Source organism: Cydia pomonella, chromosome 6 (assembly GCF_033807575.1).
Source record: "Cydia pomonella isolate Wapato2018A chromosome 6, ilCydPomo1, whole genome shotgun sequence".
Lineage (NCBI taxonomy): Eukaryota > Metazoa > Arthropoda > Insecta > Lepidoptera > Tortricidae > Cydia > Cydia pomonella.
Genome location: NC_084708.1, coordinates 2,052,449 through 2,073,303, shown reverse-complemented (window position 1 = coordinate 2,073,303; position 20,855 = coordinate 2,052,449). Strand labels below are relative to the sequence as shown.

General features: G+C 36.0%; 2 protein-coding genes across 5 annotated transcripts in view; both read left to right on the top strand.

Moving 5' to 3' along the window:
* The window catches only part of LOC133518612 (uncharacterized), a 254,454-nt gene extending 249,235 nt beyond the window's left edge, over positions 1 to 5,219 (top strand). For all 3 annotated transcript variants that reach the window (XM_061852274.1, XM_061852276.1, XM_061852275.1), the window contains one exon: positions 83 to 5,219. In XM_061852274.1, the coding sequence (XP_061708258.1) occupies positions 83 to 164 (82 nt within the window). In that variant the 3' untranslated portion in view covers positions 165 to 5,219. The remainder of the gene's footprint in view (positions 1 to 82) is intronic.
* Positions 5,220 to 5,968: 749 nt separating this feature from the next.
* On the top strand, positions 5,969 to 20,805 carry LOC133518636 (caveolin-3-like). 2 transcript variants are annotated; one of them, XM_061852318.1, is made up of 3 exons: positions 5,969 to 6,593; positions 17,159 to 17,338; positions 18,782 to 20,805. In XM_061852318.1, exons 1-3 carry the CDS (start codon positions 6,513 to 6,515, stop codon positions 18,968 to 18,970), a joined length of 450 nt encoding a protein of 149 aa, XP_061708302.1. In that variant the 5' UTR covers positions 5,969 to 6,512; the 3' UTR covers positions 18,971 to 20,805. The 2 variants fall into 2 exon arrangements, with proteins under 2 accessions (XP_061708302.1, XP_061708301.1); XM_061852317.1 differs by lacking the exon at positions 18,782 to 20,805 and having other exon boundaries at positions 17,159 to 17,594.
* Positions 20,806 to 20,855: the final 50 nt, after the last annotated feature.

Sequence of the window (20,855 nt, the reverse complement as noted above, 5' to 3'; positions counted from 1 at the left end):
TGACACAAAATTTGAGCGAATTATCCTACTGCCTAAATGATTTTAAAATTATGTTACTAACTAATTCTCTACCTATTTTTAGTGACAATAAAGAAGAAGAGGAACCAGCAATAGTGCCCACACTACGGCCGGGTCCCGCACGCGCTACGTTCGCAATCCGCTGAAATACTTGCTAAAACGGGTTCAGTTGGCTACGCAATCCGTAATGACACTAAAAGAACCAGCAATAGTGCCAACACTACGGCCAGGTCCCGCGCGCACTACCTTCACAATCCGCTGAAATTTTTACTAAAACGGGTTCAGTTGGCTACGCAATCCGTAATGACACTAAAAGAACCAGCAATAGTGCCAACACTACGGCCAGGTCCCGCGCGCACTACCTTCACAATCCGTTGAAATTGTTACTAAAACGGGTTCAGTTGGCTACGCAATCCGTAGTGACACTAAAAGAACCAGCAATAGTGCCAACACTACGGCCAGGTCCCGCGCGCACTACCTTCACAATCCGCTGAAATTCTTACTAAAACGGGTTCAGTTGGCTACGCAATCCGTAATGACACTAAAAGAACCAGCAATAGTGCCAATACTGCGATCGGGCTCAGCGCGCGCTACCTTCGTAATCCGTTAAAATAGTTGCTGCAACGGGTTCAGTTGGCTACGAATTCTATAACACTAAAGGAGAACCAACAATAGTGTCAACACTAACGCAGAAACACTTACAGAAACAGAAATAATAAATTGGCTGAGCTGAAAAATCCAGTGGGCTTATAATGGCCTGGGTTATCCACGCGATAAAGGGTCCATTTAACACCGCGTAATGAAAAAGACGGACACTGTTATAATCACGGTGACGCATAGTTGTCCATCATATCCGTATGGTAAGTGGATATCAATTCAGATAAATGACATACCACACTGTTTTAAAGCAGAAATATTGACGAAGAAGATATTAAATTGTTTTGTGTAGTGGAAATCCATCGAATCTAAGAGTAATTTGAAAAAGCAAAATGACTGTGAAACGTAAACATAGCCTCCCCTTTTAAATACATCAATACAGTAAATGACAGCATTTAAGGTGTGTACCATCACACACTTAACTGACCGTCGGTAGTTCTTATATCTTTACAGTAAGATCTACAATTCGTCAATGGTAAAGTACAGTCCCCGTCAGATATATCGTAGCGGCCGAGGTACTCAAAAATATCTGAACATGCACTCTAGCGCCTTGATAATAGAGGCGTGTTCAGATATGTGTGAGCACTTTGGCCGCTCCGATATATCTGATGGCGACTGTAAACAGTGATTTAGGTCAAACACACCCAGCTATTTGAGCTACGAATTTGGGTTTCGCAAACACCTTAATGGCATTACTTTCGGAAGATTGAATCTCATTCTAACATACAATCGAATTTATACTTTAATATCAACATATAAAGTTGCTTTTGCAACTGCAATGTACGGCGATATGGCTGATGAAAAAATATGTCGTTTTGTTGAAAGAGTTTTTGTAATTCTTAAATTGTTATTGATTGTGGTTTTGCCTTGTGGCTAGTTGGATTAAAATAGACTATTGTGGGTTTGAACGACCCTGACCTGTTTTCGGTCATTTCGGGTAAAAAGATCGGGCCGATTCGAACTTTAAGATACGTGAAATATCAGGTCTAGATACGACAGGGATCGGATATGTCAGCGTCAAATCTTAAAGTTCGAATCGGGCCGAATTTATGAAAATTCAAAAGTAAAGCTGGATAATGATTTTATAAAGTATTTATGTGTTGTCTTTGAAAATTTTTGAATATGTTTTATATGAAAAATGTCGTCTTCCATCGTAAGCGAATATTAAAGCTTTAATACCTAATAAAACTATTATAACTTAATTCTAGACTAATTTTTAAGATCTGGTGCTAATATTTACATTTAACTTCATTAATTTTAAGTTTGTTTAAAATTATTATTATTATTTACCATAATGTGTATTAACATTAATCTCATTAAAATCTGATGTTGTCACTTGTCATTGAATACGACCCTGTATTTTTTTAATACACCTTATAAAACAAAGTTCCCCGCCGCGTCTGTCTGTATGTTCGCGATAAACTCTAAAATAACTGAACGGATTTGCATGCGGCTTTCACCTGTCAATAGAGTAATTCTTGAGGAAGGTTTAGGTGTATAATTTGTAAAGGTTTTGTGCAAATTGGTAAGAATAATAATAAATATTATAGGACATTATTACACAAATTGAGTAAGTCCCACAGTAAGCTCAATAAGGTTTGTGTTGTGGGTACTTAGACAACGATATATATAATATATAAATATTTATAAATACTTAAATACATAGAAAACACCCATGACTCAGGAACAAATATCCATGCTCATCACACGAATAAATGCCCTGACCAGGATTTGAACCCGGGACCATCAGCTTCGTAGGCAGGGTAACTACCCACTAGGCCAAACCGGTCGTCGAAATAAATAAAGAATAGAGAATATAGCTGTGTAAAGCCAGGGCGGGTTGCTAGTGAATACGATAAAACGACAGTATAATTTAGAATCAATGAAATTTCAAACGAAAGCAACTTTAAAGCCTCAAATGACATTTAAAGTTAGGTGTTTCATTATGGCAAGGTGCTTAACATTTTAGTAGTCGGCACTGTTCTCTAATATACATAATATACCTATAACAAATTTCTCTATTCCCAGCTTTAACCTTTAACGGTCGATCAATCATACTACGGTGTAACCACCCTAGTGTTAACATCTTACTTTTAAAAGCTCGTATACCACCATCAAAAGAAAATAGACTTAATCTTATAACTAGTAACAGCTGATATTTAGCAACGACGGATTTGAGAAATATGACTTAGAAATATGGAAGCTAAAAAACTTGGCGGTGAGACGTCAAAATAGGGGCGTAAGTTTAATTGGTAATGATAATTGGTTGATATTTTAATTTTCATAAAATAATTATGACCATCGGGAGAATGTGAGTGCATAATGAAAACGATCACTCTCAAATGGTTATTTCTTTTTTTTAATACCACTTCGGTGGCAAACAAGCATACGGCCCGCCTGATGGTAAGCAGTCACCGTAGCCTATGGACGCCTGCAACTCCAGAGGTGTTACATACGCGTTGCCGACCCTTTAAAAACCTGTACACTCCTTTTTTGAAGAACCCCATACTGTATACCCTCGGGAAAACCTTTCCATGTAGTTATTAAATTGTTATATAAATAAAATATATAAATATATTATTATTATATTGTAAGTTCTAGATATATATAGCGCTGTTGGTTTTCCGTATACTAAAATAAAATAAATAATAAATCAAAACACCTTCTTGGCTTACCGTGGGACTTAGTCAATTTGTGTAAGAATGTTTGTGTAAGACAACAATTTAGAGCTCAATTTCAATCACTGTTATTATATCTCAGGTACTATGATAAAATGATTCAATTTACTACCCAAACAAAAACAAATTATTTTGAAGGTAAGTACTTGCTTGGGATATAAGTACCTATTTTAACAATTATTTGTCCGATGCCCTGATAAAAAAAATTAGTACGATAATAAACTACCTAAATATGTAATAAATAGCTCTAATAACATTAATGAGAGTAGACCCGCCCGTCACATGTTACAGTAAAATAAGGCGTGTCCGAATTGGGTTAACCCGAGCTACTAGATCGATGCTTGGTCAGGCAAGGAAATGAATAAGCATAAAGTCCGTATACGGTAAATTTGTACAAACTTTAATACGATAAAGATAAAATTTTATTCCATTGAAAAATATCCAATAATTAAGGCAATCATAAAACGCTTAAATAGTACTTAGTAATAGAACAAAGTGAGGAAGAGTCTTATACTTTCATTGAAGTTGGACATTAATGATAACATTGGTATAGTCTTTGAAGCTGGCCCTTACTGCTAACTCATTGTCTATTGTAAGTAAAACCGCACGTGCTACTACCTATAGACAAATATTTTTTAATATTATATAATTCATTGGCATTGGTCATTGGCGTATAATTCTAATTGGCGCCTGAGCGCGGGCTAGTCCGAACAATTTTTTTGCAGGTAGTAGCACGTGCGGTTGTACTTACAATAGACAAAAAGTTAGCAGTAAGGACCAGCTTGAAAACTAACGACTATACACGTTGTCATTGCAAATGTCATATAGAGTTAGCTTAATAAAACTACTACAATCAATTATGTAGAAAAAAATAGCTGAATAACAAATACGTTAGGTTTGTTATCCACCAAAAAAATGTCGATGCCTTTTTAGCCTAGATATTTTCAAGACCTTAGCAGACACATGATTTTTTATTAATGTGTGTATATTTTGTTGGTAAAAAGTATATCAGTACATATATAATGACAAGTGACAATAATACATTATTTTTGACCTTCGTTTTGTGATATAACAACAAAGGAATATTACCTGACAAAATGCTACAATGGCTAACCTTATGGAACTTTCACACAACAGCTACATGTAACATCGGTGTTATAAAATGTTATGTGCACCATTGTAGTTTTAAATTCAGATTTTTATTTTTATAAAGATAAAATGAAGCTAAAGTTTCTGGAACGATATTTAATATACCAGAGAATGTAATATACAATGAATAATTATACATTCCCTATATATTACCCTTATTTAATATAATTCATGTAAGAAATAAAATAATACGGTGCAATATACAAATACAGTAATAAATGTAAGTTATATCATGAAATAAATATATAATTCAAGGAATCGCTCAATTTACATAAAATACATATATAAGATTGTATATAATAAGCGAATACGAATATTTAGAAATAACATACATTATATTGTTCATTTCAGCTGCCCAAGAATGCAATTTTATTCGAAAAACATGTTTTTTTAAGATAGCCAGTACAATTAGTTTGACAAAAACTGGCAAATTGTTTCTATGAAACTGTCATTGTCATTTTTTGTGAAATACCTGTAACTATGGCATATTAAACTATGAACATTTGTGAAAAAAAAATCGGTCGCAGTGTGTTATTAGTCTTATGAACATCTAGTTACATATATTATTTACCCTTTATATAAATACTAATATATACTCACATAACATAAGTTTGTATATAATTGAATCAATCGTAACGACGGTGCATGCATATTGTAAATAGTTAAGAATGTACGTAGGTACCTACTTAATGGAAGAAATAAACATTTATATTTAAAGTTGACTTTTTATTCCAAAAAATATGTAACCCAAATCATATTACAATTTTACCAGGTAGTCAAGAGTTCAAATCTCGCCCCTGGCGTGAACTTTTTTACTTTTATTTCGTATATAAATATTTTAATATTTAAAAACATTAATATGACATTTTTCAAAGATAAGTAGTGATTTAACAATAATATTGATATTACGAGTATCTATAAATGGCGCTTACAGTCCTAAAACGGCAAAAAATAGCAAAGTTCAAAAAAATACCCTCTTTTTGATAATTAAAATTATACTAAAATGTCTATCTTCTGTTAGGTACAAAAATAGCGTAGTCATTCATTTAGGTACTTATTGGGACGAATTCAAAAAATAATTCCTTATTTATGAACCCGGAAACCTAAAAGCATTATTATTCCGCCCATACATTTGCATACATTTCACATCCTTTCTTTCGAAAGAGTAAAGGAATTATAAAAGCTGTATAAACCTCGTTTGGAACCCATTAAGCAACTACCTTCGACCATTAGGAAACATCGGGCAGTGCCCTAAAAACTATAAATAATAAAACAAAATACGACTCAATGTATCAAGACTGCGTACAAAGAAACTTGGGAAGTAAGAAAGTCATATAAAGGTCATATAAAACCGTCAATGTACGATTATCACGAAAGTTTCCGTTAGAAAACTACTTCAGGCATGCGCAAAAGACATTAAGTAAAATGCTTTTGGAGGGAATTTAGTTTCACGGGCGGTTTTCAACGGGGTATACATCTATGCGTTGAAAGTTTTCGCAATTCCGTTGTTAAATCAAATATTTTATTTATTAAGCTTACAAAATTAAAAAGTGGCTAGCATAGTAGTGAAGTTTAAAAAATCAAGATACCAAAACACTAAAAACAAAAGAATAATAACTGTGAACTTTTTAAATATCGAAATACCACAGACAAAAACAAAAGAACATTGCTGCGAACTTTTAAGACTCGAAATACCCCAGACTAGGAAACTTGAGCGCACTCAAATTCACCGTGGCATTTGACGAAGCTCCTATAAGCAGCGGGCCCTGCTTGCTGCAGTCGACCAGCTCGCGACAGTGCTTAGCATGTGCTCATAAAGCTAAATTACGATCTGGAACAGCGCCAGAACTTAAACTAGATCCTTCTATCCTCGCGCCAAAGATAAAAGGATCAGTGAGGGTAGAAAAACAATTTAAAGAATCGGAAACGACGACGGATTGGGAAGCTGTGGAGACGGGGAGTCAGACGGACGGTCCGGCGGTGTTGGACGTCCGGTCGGAGCCGTTGAAAATGGCGGTCATAAAACCAGACAGTGCGGTCCAGGAGGCACTGGAGGATCGGGATCCGAATAATTTAAATACGCATGTACAGGTAAGTTGCAAACCCTCTTTTTAGGGTTCCGTATTCAACTAGGAACCCTTATAGTTTCGCCATGTCCGTCTGTCCGTGGCCGTGGACGGCTTTTATCTCCGTGATCGTTCGTGCTAGAAAGCTGCAATTTGGCATGGAGACATAATTAAATCATGCATGGCGACAAAACGGTTAAAATTAGACAAAAAAAAATTTAGGGTACCTCCTACCTCCCATACAAAATGATTTTTCATTTTAACCCAATGGTGTGGGGAATCGTTGGATAGGTATTTTAAAAAGAATACGCCGTTCCATAGCCAAATGGCAAAAAACGGAACCCTTGTGGATCCTACATGTCTGTCCGTCCGTCCGTATGTCACAGCTACTTTTTTCCGAAACTATAAGAACTATACTGTTGAAACTTGGTAAGTTGATGTATTCTGTGAACCGCATTAAGATTTTTACACAAAAATAGAAAAACAAAAAACAATAAATTTTGGGGGTTCCCCATACTTAGAAATGAAGCTCAATTTGTTTTTTATCAAACCCATACATGTGGGGTATCTATGGATAGGTCTTCAAAAATTACTATTATTTTTTTCAAAACTGACTAGTTTGCGCGAGATACACTTCAAAAGTCGTAAAATGTGTGAAAACAACCTAAAACAAATATATGATGTACATTACCATGCAAACTTCCACGGAAAATTGGTTTGAATGAGATCTAGTAAGTAGTTTTTTTTAATACGTCAGAAATGGTACGGAACCCGTCATGGGCGAGTCCGACTCGCACTTTTGCCGCTTTTTGATAAAGAGCATATTTTCGGAAATAATCGCTCCGAAAGAAAAAACATGTTCTAGAGTCAGAGCAAGATAAGTTGCCAGCGATTTTGATAGCCCAAACGGTGCAAGTGTCAAGTAAACGTCATCATTTCATGGAAGTTTGCCATTTTAAATAACCCGTGCACCGTCTGGGCTATCACAATTGCTGCCAACTTATCTTGGTTTTACTCTACCTAATTTGTTAATTAAAAGTGCTCTCAAAAATACTATAAATATTATAAATAAATAATAAATATTATAGGACATTATTACACAAATTGACTAAGTCCCACAGTAAGCTCAATAAGGCTTGTGTTGAGGGTACTTAGACAACGATATATATAATATATAAATATTTATAAATACTTAAATACATAGAAAACACCCATGACTCAGGAACAAATATCCATGCTCATCACACGAATAAATGCCCTTACCAGGATTTGAACCCGGGACCATCAGCTTCGTAGACAGGGTCACTACCCACTAGGCCAAACCGGTCGTCGAAACTATAAAAGTGTATACTTAGTAGATAATGATTTTTTTTAATAACTCATGTATTTTACTTTTCTTGCTTTTGAAAGGAAATTATAACTTATAAATTAACACGACCATAGGAAGTGTTTTACATCGACATGAGTTGCGAAATACCTATTCGCACTTGTATCGTTACAACGTTTTACAGTACTTAAGGCCCTTTTAACTTTCACCATAGGTACGGAAAGTGCTCGTTCCTGCACTAGTGGACTTAACATCATTCCAATATGAAATGGTTCCAATCTCCTTTATAGGGCCTTGAAACGCTTGTATTACGTTCTATATTAACTAAAAGTTGCCCTAAAATTCAACTTTTATACTAAAAACGGCTTTAAATTAAATATATTTTGACAGATGTTTTCGCGCCCAAAACGCTCTTTGTAAATTGTGTGACGTCACAGTTTACGGTTTGACATAGAAGATACGAACTGGCAACTGACATTTGTCATTTGCTGTTTATCGCCTAACTGACAGTGTCAATCCGAGAGTTGTGACGTCATCAGAATCTTCAATGTCGTTTCGACTTGGGTCACGTGACGTGTGTTATAAGATATTTTAAATTCAATATTTACAAAAATATGCTCATTTAAGGTCCACTAAAGGTAGTTTAACATGTTCTTATAATCCATAAGAATTTATTGTGATACAATTCTGCCCTAAGCTTTGTAGATGGAAACAACCCTATTAAGATTTCGTATACCAAACTATAATTGCGTACATTTCATGTATGGGCTCACAATTATAAAATTACCAATCACGTGCTGCCGCGCTCCTATAGAACGGGGAGCGGGCGGGCGGGAGCTCGCGCGTTTATGTCTTTTGTACTACATTTTTGTCTACTTAGATGCTTACCAATTTTCATTACTTATTTAGGTTTTATAGTTAAAAAAATATTATTTTTGATAAATAAATAAATAATATAGGACATTATTACACAAATTGACTATGTCCCACATTAAGCTCAATAAGGCTTGTGTTGTGGGTACTCAGACAACGACATATATAATATATAAATACTTAAATACATAGAAAACACCCATGACTCAGGAACAAATATTCATGCTCATCACACAAATAACTTTGATGACTCGTAGTATTGTATACAATAGTGATATTATCAAGCTTTTCAATCTCGTACCTCACTTAGGTTACTCAGCAAGCTTCGTTGCCTAAAGCGGTACTCGACTGAAAAGATTTTTATTATAAAATATACCTAATTAAAAAAAAAATCTGTAATCCAGAATATTAAAAAATCCATAAAACATTGTTAGTACCTTATCATTTGGTACATGTTAGTAAGTACATTAAAATCAAATTATAACATTATATAAATAATCGACACAATATTTTTGACAATGAGATCAAGTTTTTTTTTTACATTTATGGCCTGGATGCGAGTCCTTTAAGCCAAGATCAAGATTTATTTATGTCAATACTTCCACGTTTTGTCATTGCAAAGTCTGTATAATTTAATTATTGAACACAATGCAAGCTTCCAGTTTCAGACCAATTCTTTGCTAGGAAAACATAATATCAAGAATAATAAATATACTGTAGAGAGATAGCATACTTCGACTCTATGTACATATAATTCATATAAATCTTGGAGTTCATCAATAAGTATGTACGTCAACAAAACGTTTAAAAGAAACCTTTCTTGGAAGTAAAATGCTTACGTCACTTACAACATAATTCCACCCTGTCAAGGCATGCAATTAATAACCTACGTAGAAACACGTCATTTTAGAACTCAGGTGTGAATTCTTGAAAACCCCTTTCAGTACAGACTATGAATTATTTAATAATATGTAAATAAGCCCTCGAAATAGATTTCAGCAAAAAGAGGTTTTTGTAAAGAGGAAGCCAAGTTTGTTTATGCGATCTAATTCACTTTTGGAAAATTGTACCTTCCTAGTATTCCTACTTTCTTCTGATGGCATTTAAAATTATATCTTTTAAGCTAAGGAAAGGCTTATCATCAAGTGAGTGTTCCGGTTACATCTTGAATGGAGTTATTGTAGGTTAACTAAGTAGAAATTGGGCAAATCAAAGCATGAAGGTTTTTCAACCAGTAGTGAAATTCTGCGCTGTGGATTCTGTGTTTCTTCTAGAAGAAAACGTAGGTAACTATTGTAATGATCGCAGTCTGAGACAACATGAGTCGTATTATTAATCTGCAAACTTTAAGACTTATCTAGATTAGTAAAGTTAACAAGTTGGCATTATTCTAGGCTTCAGTTACTGTACACCGTATGTTTTTTTTCAAGTGTTCATAAGTAACTTCCTCAAAGACACCGGTATTCTATTTTTTTTTTTTGGTATTACAATTATTTATTACAACCGTAATACAATTAACTAAACTAAAACTAGTATTCTAATTAACTCCGTTTCGGAGAAAATCAATCATTTATATTCATCTTATAAGGCCCTTACGAGCGTGTACACTTGCCTTAGGGCCTGTTTACATATTGATTTGTATTTAGTATGAGTTTTAGTTTAATTTTAGTAAACTTATGTACTATCTCGGACGGTTGATGTTCGAAATAACATTGATATGTCGTAGTTTTCAATTGTTTGGTTGAATTAAATGTAACGCCCGTGTTACAACAACGCTATATGCAACATTAAAATACTTTTACATAAATAAAATAAATAAAAAATAAATTAAAGAAATACATATTTTTGAAAATTAACTATGCTATTTAGTTTCCTTAAACGTACTTACCCATACCCTGAAGTTAACGGGATTAAAAAAAAAAACACGGTGTATACTTACAATCAATTGAGACCAACTGTATTCAAAAAGTAACATGTACATACTTACAGTCAGCTTCAAAAGTAGCATATCAAAAATGCGTCCAAATTCAAAGTATTTACTATTATCTCATAGCTTAATAAAAAGGGATATGTCCTTATATATAGTCCAATTAAACTGTTGCAGATAGTTTTGAACGTGAACGTGAGCTTAGAAAAGTTTTCGAGGGTGGCAAATATTTTTAACGCGTTGATTCATACGCTACTATTGATGCTGACTATACAAAGGGTAAAGTTTCATGTAAATCTTACCCAACTCGGCTATCCCACTCCCTGCTGTCTGTACGGAAATCAATTTGCATGTAGCTTCACCAGGCTGTTAGCAAAGGTCAGGAGTCAGGACAGAAAGGTCACGTTGAAGCTACATTATGCGTGTTTTTATTACTGTTTCTATCTATTTTGGACAGTTGTCTAAGTGTAAGGCCTGAGTGGACGCTCGAAGCGGAGCGTTCGGCGGGGCGTGCAGCGTGGCGTCGGGCTCACAAGTGATTTGAGCAGCGTGCACTGAGGTCGCTACTATAAGTTTGCATTTGTTTAATGTGCACGCCACACGCTCCGCCCCGCTACACGCCCAACTCCAGCGTCCAGTCAGGCCTTACACTAAGGGTGAGATTTATCAAATAGTGGTTTATTTGTGGCATACCTAGATATGTAAGGTAAAGGCGCCTAATGCCATGGTATTTTGAAATTTTTGAAACGGTTCCAAAAAATGAAGGATAGCCAAGCTTCTTAAGAAGAAAGACGATGGCTGCTTCTCCATACAAACGTAGTCCCCAGTTTTCTCTCTGGATATTGATATTATGGAAAATATTTTTACATAATTTAATGTATATTAACTATAGCTATGTCTCTACGTTTGACCTTTTTTAGATTAAGAAAATTAGAAGCGCATAACAGAATCATACAATTTTTTAATGCCCCTAACTCTTATAATAATTAAAAAATCGAATGAATCAAACTTGAGGGCATATCTGTGGTTGATATACAACAAATTGTATCAAAATATTTTTTAAAGTTAATTCCAGAGAGGAAAATGAGGACTACGTTTGTATGAAAAGGCGATTTATTGTGGGTGCGAGCGAGATTTTTTATTGAACAATGTTTATTAAACCTATCTAATGATACCCCACACCATTGGCTTAAAGCAAAAAAAATATGTATGGGGGGTACTCTAAATTTTTTTTTTTAGAAAACAAACATTTTTGTATTTTTATCGTTCTGTTGCCATGCATGATTTTTGTATCCATACCAATTTGCATTTTCTATTCAATTAGCATCAGGGAGCAAAGCCGAGGACGGACAGACAGACGAACATGGCGAAACTGTAAGGGTTCCTAGTTGACTACGGAACCCTAAAAAACTCCTTCAAACACTTACCTACTTGCTCCTTAATAATAAGCACTCTTTTTCCTTCAACTTGACTGTAAAAGAACTCGGCCGCATTACCAACGCCAATTACTGGCACGCAAAATGAAACAAACGACGGTCAATCTAGTAGTAACTCTGCACCGACTTTGCAATAAATATATATACCTACACTACACCGTGTTTTTTTTATTTCCGTTAATTTCAAGGGTGCATTCCTGAGCTTAAATCAAGTAATTTTCTCAAAGACACTGATATTCTAATTAACTCCATTTCGGAGATAATTATTAATTTATTTTTATCTTATAAGGCCCTTACGAGCGTATACGCTTCTCTTAGGGCCTGTTTACATATAGAATAGTGTTTAGTACGAGTGTATACAGTACTATCTTGGACGATTGATAATCGAAATAACATTGATATGTCACAGTTTTCTCGTGTTTGGTTGAATTAAATGTAATGCCCGTGTTAAACAATGCTATATGAAATATTTAATTACTTCTTATAAAAAAGAATACCCCTGAGTTAACTGAATTCAATAAAAACACGGTGTATAAGGTGCTAAAAAATTAGTTACCGATAATTTAAGAGATGGTACCTACTTTACATTAAAACAATTAACTTTAAATGGAAATTAAGAAGACTTTTCATATCCTTTTTTTATATTCATTTACCGGACAAAAAAATAATTTAATTATCTAAAAATAAATATCATGTTCATTTACCTGATAAGATAATACTTTCTGTGATGTCAACAATAGTTTGTCCTAAACATGTCTTAAATGTCACATCATTATCAACATGTCATTTGATTTATCAACTTGAAGTGGCCAGTTAAGCGTTAGGCAAAAGAGTTTCTAGAATCTGTTCAATGAGGTCTCATTTAATTGTCTCATTAACAGGGTGCTATAACATAGCAAAAATGTTTTCCCATTTTTTCCAAACATCATAAAACCAATCATCAATGTTTCATACTTAAATATACTCCAGGAGCCGAATGCGTTTAGTTGAATGAAGTTGGCATAAAAAAAGGTACTGGGAAGTGACGCAAACTTATTTTTTAATACCACGACGGTGGCAAACAAGCATATGGCCCGCCTGGTGGTAAGCAGTCACCGTAGCCTATGGACGCCTGCAACTCCAGAGGTGTTACATGTGCGTTGCCGACCCTTTAAAAATCTGTACACTCCTTTTTTTAAGAACCTCATACTGTAAAATCTCGGGAAAACCTCAGCAGGGAGTTTATTCCACAGCCGGATCGTCCGCGGGAGGAAGTTCCTCTTAAACCGTACAGTGCGCGACCATTTAAGTTCTAGGGTGTGAGGATGAACACCCTGCCGACGGCGGGCGGTGCGGTGATAGAAAGTAGCCGTAGGCATCATGTCAAACAAATCTTCAGAGTAGAACACACATAAGGAGGCAAAGTCTCTCCTTAGACTTAAAGGTTCAATACCGCTTATGACTTTAAACATGGTTTATCCTTACTTTACAAACACACCTCCTTGGCATGTCAAAACACGTATCATTTATTAATTTCCAGTCTGGTTTCAATCAGACATAACAAGTATGTCATTGTCAAATAATATTTGATAGCTTTCCAAGGTGCCTCGGTATTAAATACCATTGTCCTTCGTCAATGAAAACTCGCTATTTCCGTACGTGTCAAGGACGCTGCTTTAATTTTACTTCTGTATTTCTTGATTGCATGTTTTCATATGTGTAAATTAATGAGTTGCTTATTCATATTACTGGCAGGAAAATCTACGAGGTTTTCTGAATGCCTTTTAGTATCAAAACTGCACTAGCATACTTTATTTATTTTACGATATTTTTATGTTTTGAATGTATTTTTAAGGAAATTATCAGTTTTCTCTACTGAAAAGCGATTAGTACAAATATCAAATGATTATTTTACCTAGAGTTAAGTTAAAGTACTATTTAAAATTAATTAAAATTACCTAAATAGTATACCAGACATTAAGTAATTTAGAAATATTATGTTATTAATTTAGACTGTACAAGGGGGAAAGAAAGCCCACGAATTTCAGTTTGAAACTCACATTCCTTACTGCTATGCTACCAAAAATAATAATAAGTAATAGACTAAATATAATCATCCAGGTATAGTCGTTAGTTTCCAAGCTTGCCCTTGCGGCTAACTCATTAATTGTCTATTGTAAGTAAAACCGCACGTGCTACTTATCTGCAAAAAAAAAAAGGTACGGTTACTTTGACCGGTTATTAAATTACAACTCCTATGGAAATTGCAATAAGATTCAAGATGAACTAATAGAAAAATGTGTCACGAGGCTATATGTGGTCCCTCTACGGTTACTGAGTGCCGGCGAGTCGAATTCTACAGTACCAGATTAAAATGTGTCATCAACATGCGTAACAAAGGCGTGTTATCGGAGAGCGCACGTACACTGGTTTTTTGAACGTTAGAATAACGCGCGATCAAGTGCCAATAATATCTTTGCAGGTATAGCAGCACGTGCGGCTTTACTTACAATATACAAAGAGTTAGCCGTAAGGGCCTGCTTGTATACTAATGACTATATAACAATATTATATAAACTAATAACGTAAGAGACGTAACGCATTATGGATGACACCCTAGAACGGTCCAGGTCCGAGCCGAGGCTTCCGACACTTTGTTTTTTTATGACGGGTGATCTGTGATCCCCCTGATCACCGATCACCCGTCATACCCGCCTACCAAGAAAATCAAAATTCGTAAATTGCGGGGATCTTTCTCTTTTACTCTCACTAAGACGTAATAAGAGTGACAGAGAAAAATGCCCGCAATTGACGAACTTCGATTTTCGCGGTTATAGCCCAGTTGATCACGTGTTGCTATTGTTATATAGGAAACTGACGTCTCGGACACCTTGGCCCGGACCCGGACCCTTCTAACGTGAATTATCCTTTAGGAACTCTCGTATCAGTCTTTCATGCATATAGTTCGTGACAGAAAGTGTTAAGTGTGCGAAGCGGAGGAGAAAACAATCCAAAAGAGAGACTTCGTTCCTTATCTTACAGAAAGAGCCACAATCTTTTACTAACTAAACTAAACGAACAGTAAATAATAAAACCGGCCAAGAGCATGTCGGGCCACGCTCAGTGTAGGGTTCCGTAGTTACTCTTCCGTCACAATAAGCTAAACTGGAGCTTCAAGTATAGTAAATTGTTAACCAAGGGATGAAACGGTACCTTTCACCTGAGTTAAACAAATAGGCAAATTTGCATAATCAATACCTAATTAAAATAAGTCTTTTTACTATGAAGGGAAAACTTTTTGCGATAACTCAAAAACAGCTAAACTGATCATGTCCGCTATAGTTTTCATTTAATGTCTTTCTTAAGCTCTACTTCCACGATTTTTTTCATATTTTTTGGACCTATGGTTCAAAAGTTAGAGGGGGGGGACACATTTTTTTTTTTTTTTTCGGAGCGATTATCTCCGAATATATTCACTTTATCAAAAAATGTTTCTTGAAAACCCCTATTCGTTTTGAAAGACCTTTCCAACGATACCCCACACTGTAGGGTTGAAGTGAAAAAATTAAATTTTTAGATGTTATTGTACGACTTTGTCGGCTTTATTGATTTATATATCCATGCCAAATTTCAGCTTTCTAGCACTAACGACCACGGAGCAAAGCCTCGGACAGACAGACAGACAGACAGACAGACGGACATGGCGAAACTATAAGGGTTCCGTTTTATGCCATTTGGCTACGGAACCCTAAAAACTAGGGTTAGCAACCGCTGTGTATCGAACTTTTCCACATGGATGACCCATTGTAAAAATAATGCCATAATTTCATGAGGTCACGCGAGCTTCACACGGAAAGTGAAGAGAGGCCGTTGACTTTTGGTTATCGAATGTGGGACACATCACATTACTGTGATTGGTCACGGAATATTATGGGTTTGCTTTCGCAAACAGCATTCAGACGGATAAGAGTTAAAATATCTGATTTCATATAATATTATCACCATTTTTTTCACTATTCATTATTTTTATTATGGATTGATTTTATAACTAATGGATATATACGAAGAATTACTATAACTAGTTCAAATCTAAAATGAGGATGCTGGCGGCATTTCTTTGTTGTATCGCAATAGTGATACGTTGTGCGAGAAAGCCGCCAGCATTATTATTTTTTGTCACTAATTAAATGAGGTTAACAGTTTAACAATGACGTTGGTTTCAGATTTTGAGATATTTGTTATGGATTGAGAGTCTATATTAGCAAAATCAATAAATTGACATACATATACTACGTCGTTGGCAAAACAGAATGTTTTTTTTTCCCACTGTTGGTAACCCACTGTTGGGCGATGGCCTCTCTCTCCCCTTGATCTTCACGACTCCCGATGTAACGCCTCTTCTGGCCAGTTGTTGAGGAAGGTATCTAGGTCGTCCCGCCATCTCTGTCTGGGCCTACCACGGGGTTAGATTATACATATATTTTTTCCTTTCCGTCTACTATAATCTATGAAAAAAACCGGCCAAATCTATGAAAAAAACCGTACAAACCTGTATGTATATAACTAAAAGTTCACACATCACGACTATCGAGTCATATCAATTATTAAAAATGTTATTATTATATGATGTAACAAAAAATTTACGGTTTTCGCAATTTTTCCTTTACCTGTGCTATAACTGCTATAAGACGTTGCTTCGTACCAAATTTCAAGATTCTGAGTTCACGGGAAGTACCCTGTAGGTTTTGATTCCCTTGCGAGTGTCGAAAATTTGCGGAAATTTGCGGCATAAACGGCTGTATCTTTTGATTACGTTGGCTTAGATGTTTGATTTTTGATATAAATACCTGAGTATTTGATATAAATTCCAGCTTGATACCTTCACGCGTTCCTGAGAAAAACGGTCTTGACAGACAGACAGACTGACGGACGGACGGACAACAAAGTGGTCCTATAAGGGTTCCGTTTTTTCCTTTCGAGATACAGAACCCTAAAATGAAGAAGAAAAATGATTTAGTGAACTATAATAAAAATTAATTTCTTCACAGATAGTATGGGACGACATAATCGGCGAGCCAGAAGGCGCGCGCAGCCCAGAATGCGCTTGGAGGCTCAGCAATGCTTGCTTTAAGCATACGCGGAATTGGTGCTACACGATACTAGCTGTGCTTATAGCGCCGCCGTGTGCACTAATACTGGGCTGCGGCTTCGCCTGTCTTGCGTTTGAGGTAAATATCTCTTTATCTACATATGTCTATTTTTCTTTCTTTTTATCTCCTACTTTCTCTGAATGCGCATGGAGGCTTCAGCAATGCCTGCTTCAAGCATACTCGGAAGTGGTGCTACACGATACTAGCTGTGCTTATAGCGCCGCCGTGTGCACTAATACTGGGCTGCGGCTTCGCCTGTCTTGCGTTTGAGGTAAGGATTTCTCTGTCTAAGTATGCTCTGTCACTTTTCACTGTCAGCAAGAGACTGAATAGTTCCTGCTTCAAGCATACTTGGAATTGGTGCTACACGATACTAGCTGTGCTTATAGCGCCGCCGTGTGCACTAATACTGGGCTGCGGCTTCGCCTGTCTTGCGATTGAGGTAAATATCTCTTTATCTACATATGTCTATTTTTCTTTCTTTTTATCTCCTACTTTCTCTGAATGCGCATGGAGGCTTCAGCAATGCCTGCTTCAAGCATACTCGGAAGTGGTGCTACACGATACTAGCTGTGCTTATAGCGCCGCCGTGTGCACTAATACTGGGCTGCGGCTTCGCCTGTCTTGCGTTTGAGGTAAGGATGTCTCTGTCTAAGTATGCTCTGTCACTTTTCACTGTCAGCAAGAGACTGAATAGTTCCTGCTTCAAGCATACTTGGAATTGGTGCTACACGATACTGGCTGTACGTATAGCACCATAGGGCCCGATTCCAACTTAAAGTTACGTTGTCGTATCATTAGCAACTTTTTGACGTATCTTAAAGTTGAAATCAGACCAATACTGGGCTGCGGCTTCGCATGAGGTAAGCCTCTCTCTCGCTCCTTCTCTCGTTGTCTCTCTCTCTCTCTATCTTCAAAATGTATGGTTTTGGTGACAAAAAACATGCGACTGATGGAGACTGAAAAGACTCCAGGTATACTATAAGTGTACTGGGGTTACTTCGGAAGCTGAGTAATTATTTTTCAAAATTATCCCGCATTCGAAGTTACAATACACGTGTCCCTTTTTTTATTTGCTCTAGAATTTTCTTTTTTTACAAGCTTTTATTTAACTTGTTCTGTATGTATGTACGAGTATGTATATTTGTGTGGGTCAAATCATGGAAGCTAAATTTGACCCACTTCCCAATTTCCGATTGGGCTGAAATTTTGCATACATATGTAAGTCGGATGACAATGCAATATTATCGGTAGGTACCATTGAGCTGATGGAGACTGTAGTTGGCCATGGGAACTCTGTGATAAAACAACGAAACCTAATTGTGTTTGGGGTTTTTGTACCGAATCTCGATGAGTATTAGTTGCCTGTGGAAAGAAAAGTACAGTCGGCGAAATAAGCGTGTCCCAAAAATATTTTTTTTTTTGCCAAAAACTTATTGTGTTAAGAAAAGCGACTTAAAAGAAACATTTTCCTCGTACTTTTTTATAAATTTGTGTATTAAAATTCACCTTCTTTTTCAGCAAATCTGGTGCACGGGCCCATGCCTACGCTGCGTGAAGATCTACTTCGCATCATTCCGTACCATCGTGCAATCCTGCATGGCCGCCACCGTGGTACCGACTTGTGAGGCCATCGGGCATGTTTGTCGACATATCCGGGTTAACTTTAGGAAAGAGGCCCCGGATGAGAAAGATATGCTTGTCGTTTAATTTTGAAACGTTTCTACTGACTTGTACCATTAATTAGGCCATTGGATACGTTTGTTGGCGTATGCGGGTTTGGTTTACTTTGGGAGGAAGTCCCGAATGAGAAAAATATGCTAGTTGTGTAACTATCCAGTTCGATATCAGACGTAGTTTTTTGTGTGGTTCCAAACGATCGTGCAATACTGGATGGCTGCCATTGTGGTACCAACTTGTGAGGCATATTTGCCGATATATCCGGGTTAACTTCAGGAAAGAGGCCCCGGATGAGAAGGATAAGCTTGTCGTTTAATTTTGAAACGTCTTTTTGAATGATCGTGCAATCTTGTGTGTATACTCTGGCATATCCACTTTGCCAGTAGAAAATGTTGGCAAATGTAAAAAACATATTTAGGTGCGAATTATCGATCTCCAATACTAATTTTGAATTTCGCTCCTTTTTCTACTGACAAAGTGGGTTTACCAGAGTTAGGTAACACTAGATAATTTGGGTCAAACACATTTTAGAAAAAGGTCACTTCTGTTGACAATACAATCAAATTTAACGACTCAGGTACGTATATATCCCGTTTTTTTATTTGAGTCTTAAGTACTAAAAAAATGTATCTGGCCTGTAAGGTGCCACGAAAAATTATTAGCTTTAGGTACCCTTTACTTTGCGATGTCTACAAAAACGCGAACGAGTTTACTAAAAAATGTGTATGACCCATTTAGGCCATCGGATACTTTTGGTGGTATATTCGGGTGAACTTTAGGAAGGAAGTCCCGGATGAGAAAGATATGTTATGTAACAATCAGATTTGATATCAGACGTAGTTTTTTGTGTGATTCCAAACGATCGTGCAACACTGCATGGCTGCCACTGTGGTACCGACTTGTGAAGCCATTGGGCATGTTTGTCGACATAATATATCCGCGTTAACTTGAGGAAAAAGAATTAATCTGTTTTTTCAGGCAACTATTGGCCCATAGATACCTTAAAACTAGCATACCTCTCCTCTGCCTTTCTAATTTGGATAACATACGTAGATCTACATAAGAATGCTTAAGATATTAAAATGATGAAGTTGTACCTCTGTATTTGTATATATCTGTAGGTATATATATAAATAAAAGTAAACAAACAATTTGTACATTTTCGGGTAGTTATAATATTTATTGATTAACCAACCAAATACAAAACTGCCTGGATCTGTCACTGAACGAGCTGACTTTAAACCTACATTATTTGATCATGTAATGTTTTCATCTACCCTCAACTGGCTTAAGGAGCCATTTGAGGGTAGATTTTGTATACCTTTTTTTTAATAACTAAAGATACAGAGTATAATGATAATACGTATTTCAGAGGTCAGGGTTTTGGGTACTTTTCGTAGCGTGTCATCTTTGTCTCATATTAACTTTAGATTTGGTAATGCCGAACGTGCCTTTACGAAATCCAAAAGGCCGACCGCGAACACCGAATTTCACAAATTACGGGCACCTTTCTCTTATACTCCAATTAAGTCGAAATTAGAGTGACAGAGAAAGATGCGCGCAAGTTGCGAACTTCGGTGTTCGCGGTAGGCCCACAGAAAAAAATTTTTTTAGGTATGTTTAAGAAGCACATAAAGCTTAGTCTTTACTGTTTCAATTTTGTACTGAAATATCAATTAAATTTTGCGAAAATAAACACTAAAAATACTCGTACTCTTAAAATATAGCCGATCAGAAAAAAATATATAGGTTTATAGGTATAATTAAAATCAATAAATTAATATTCGTTGTATTGCGATATATAAATAATTATCTATCTATATTGTTAAGAGAATCTAATCATTAAATTTTCTTATTATATCCAATCGCTAGTTTTATTATATACCATGTCAAGTGATTTCCGTCAGTAGAAAAA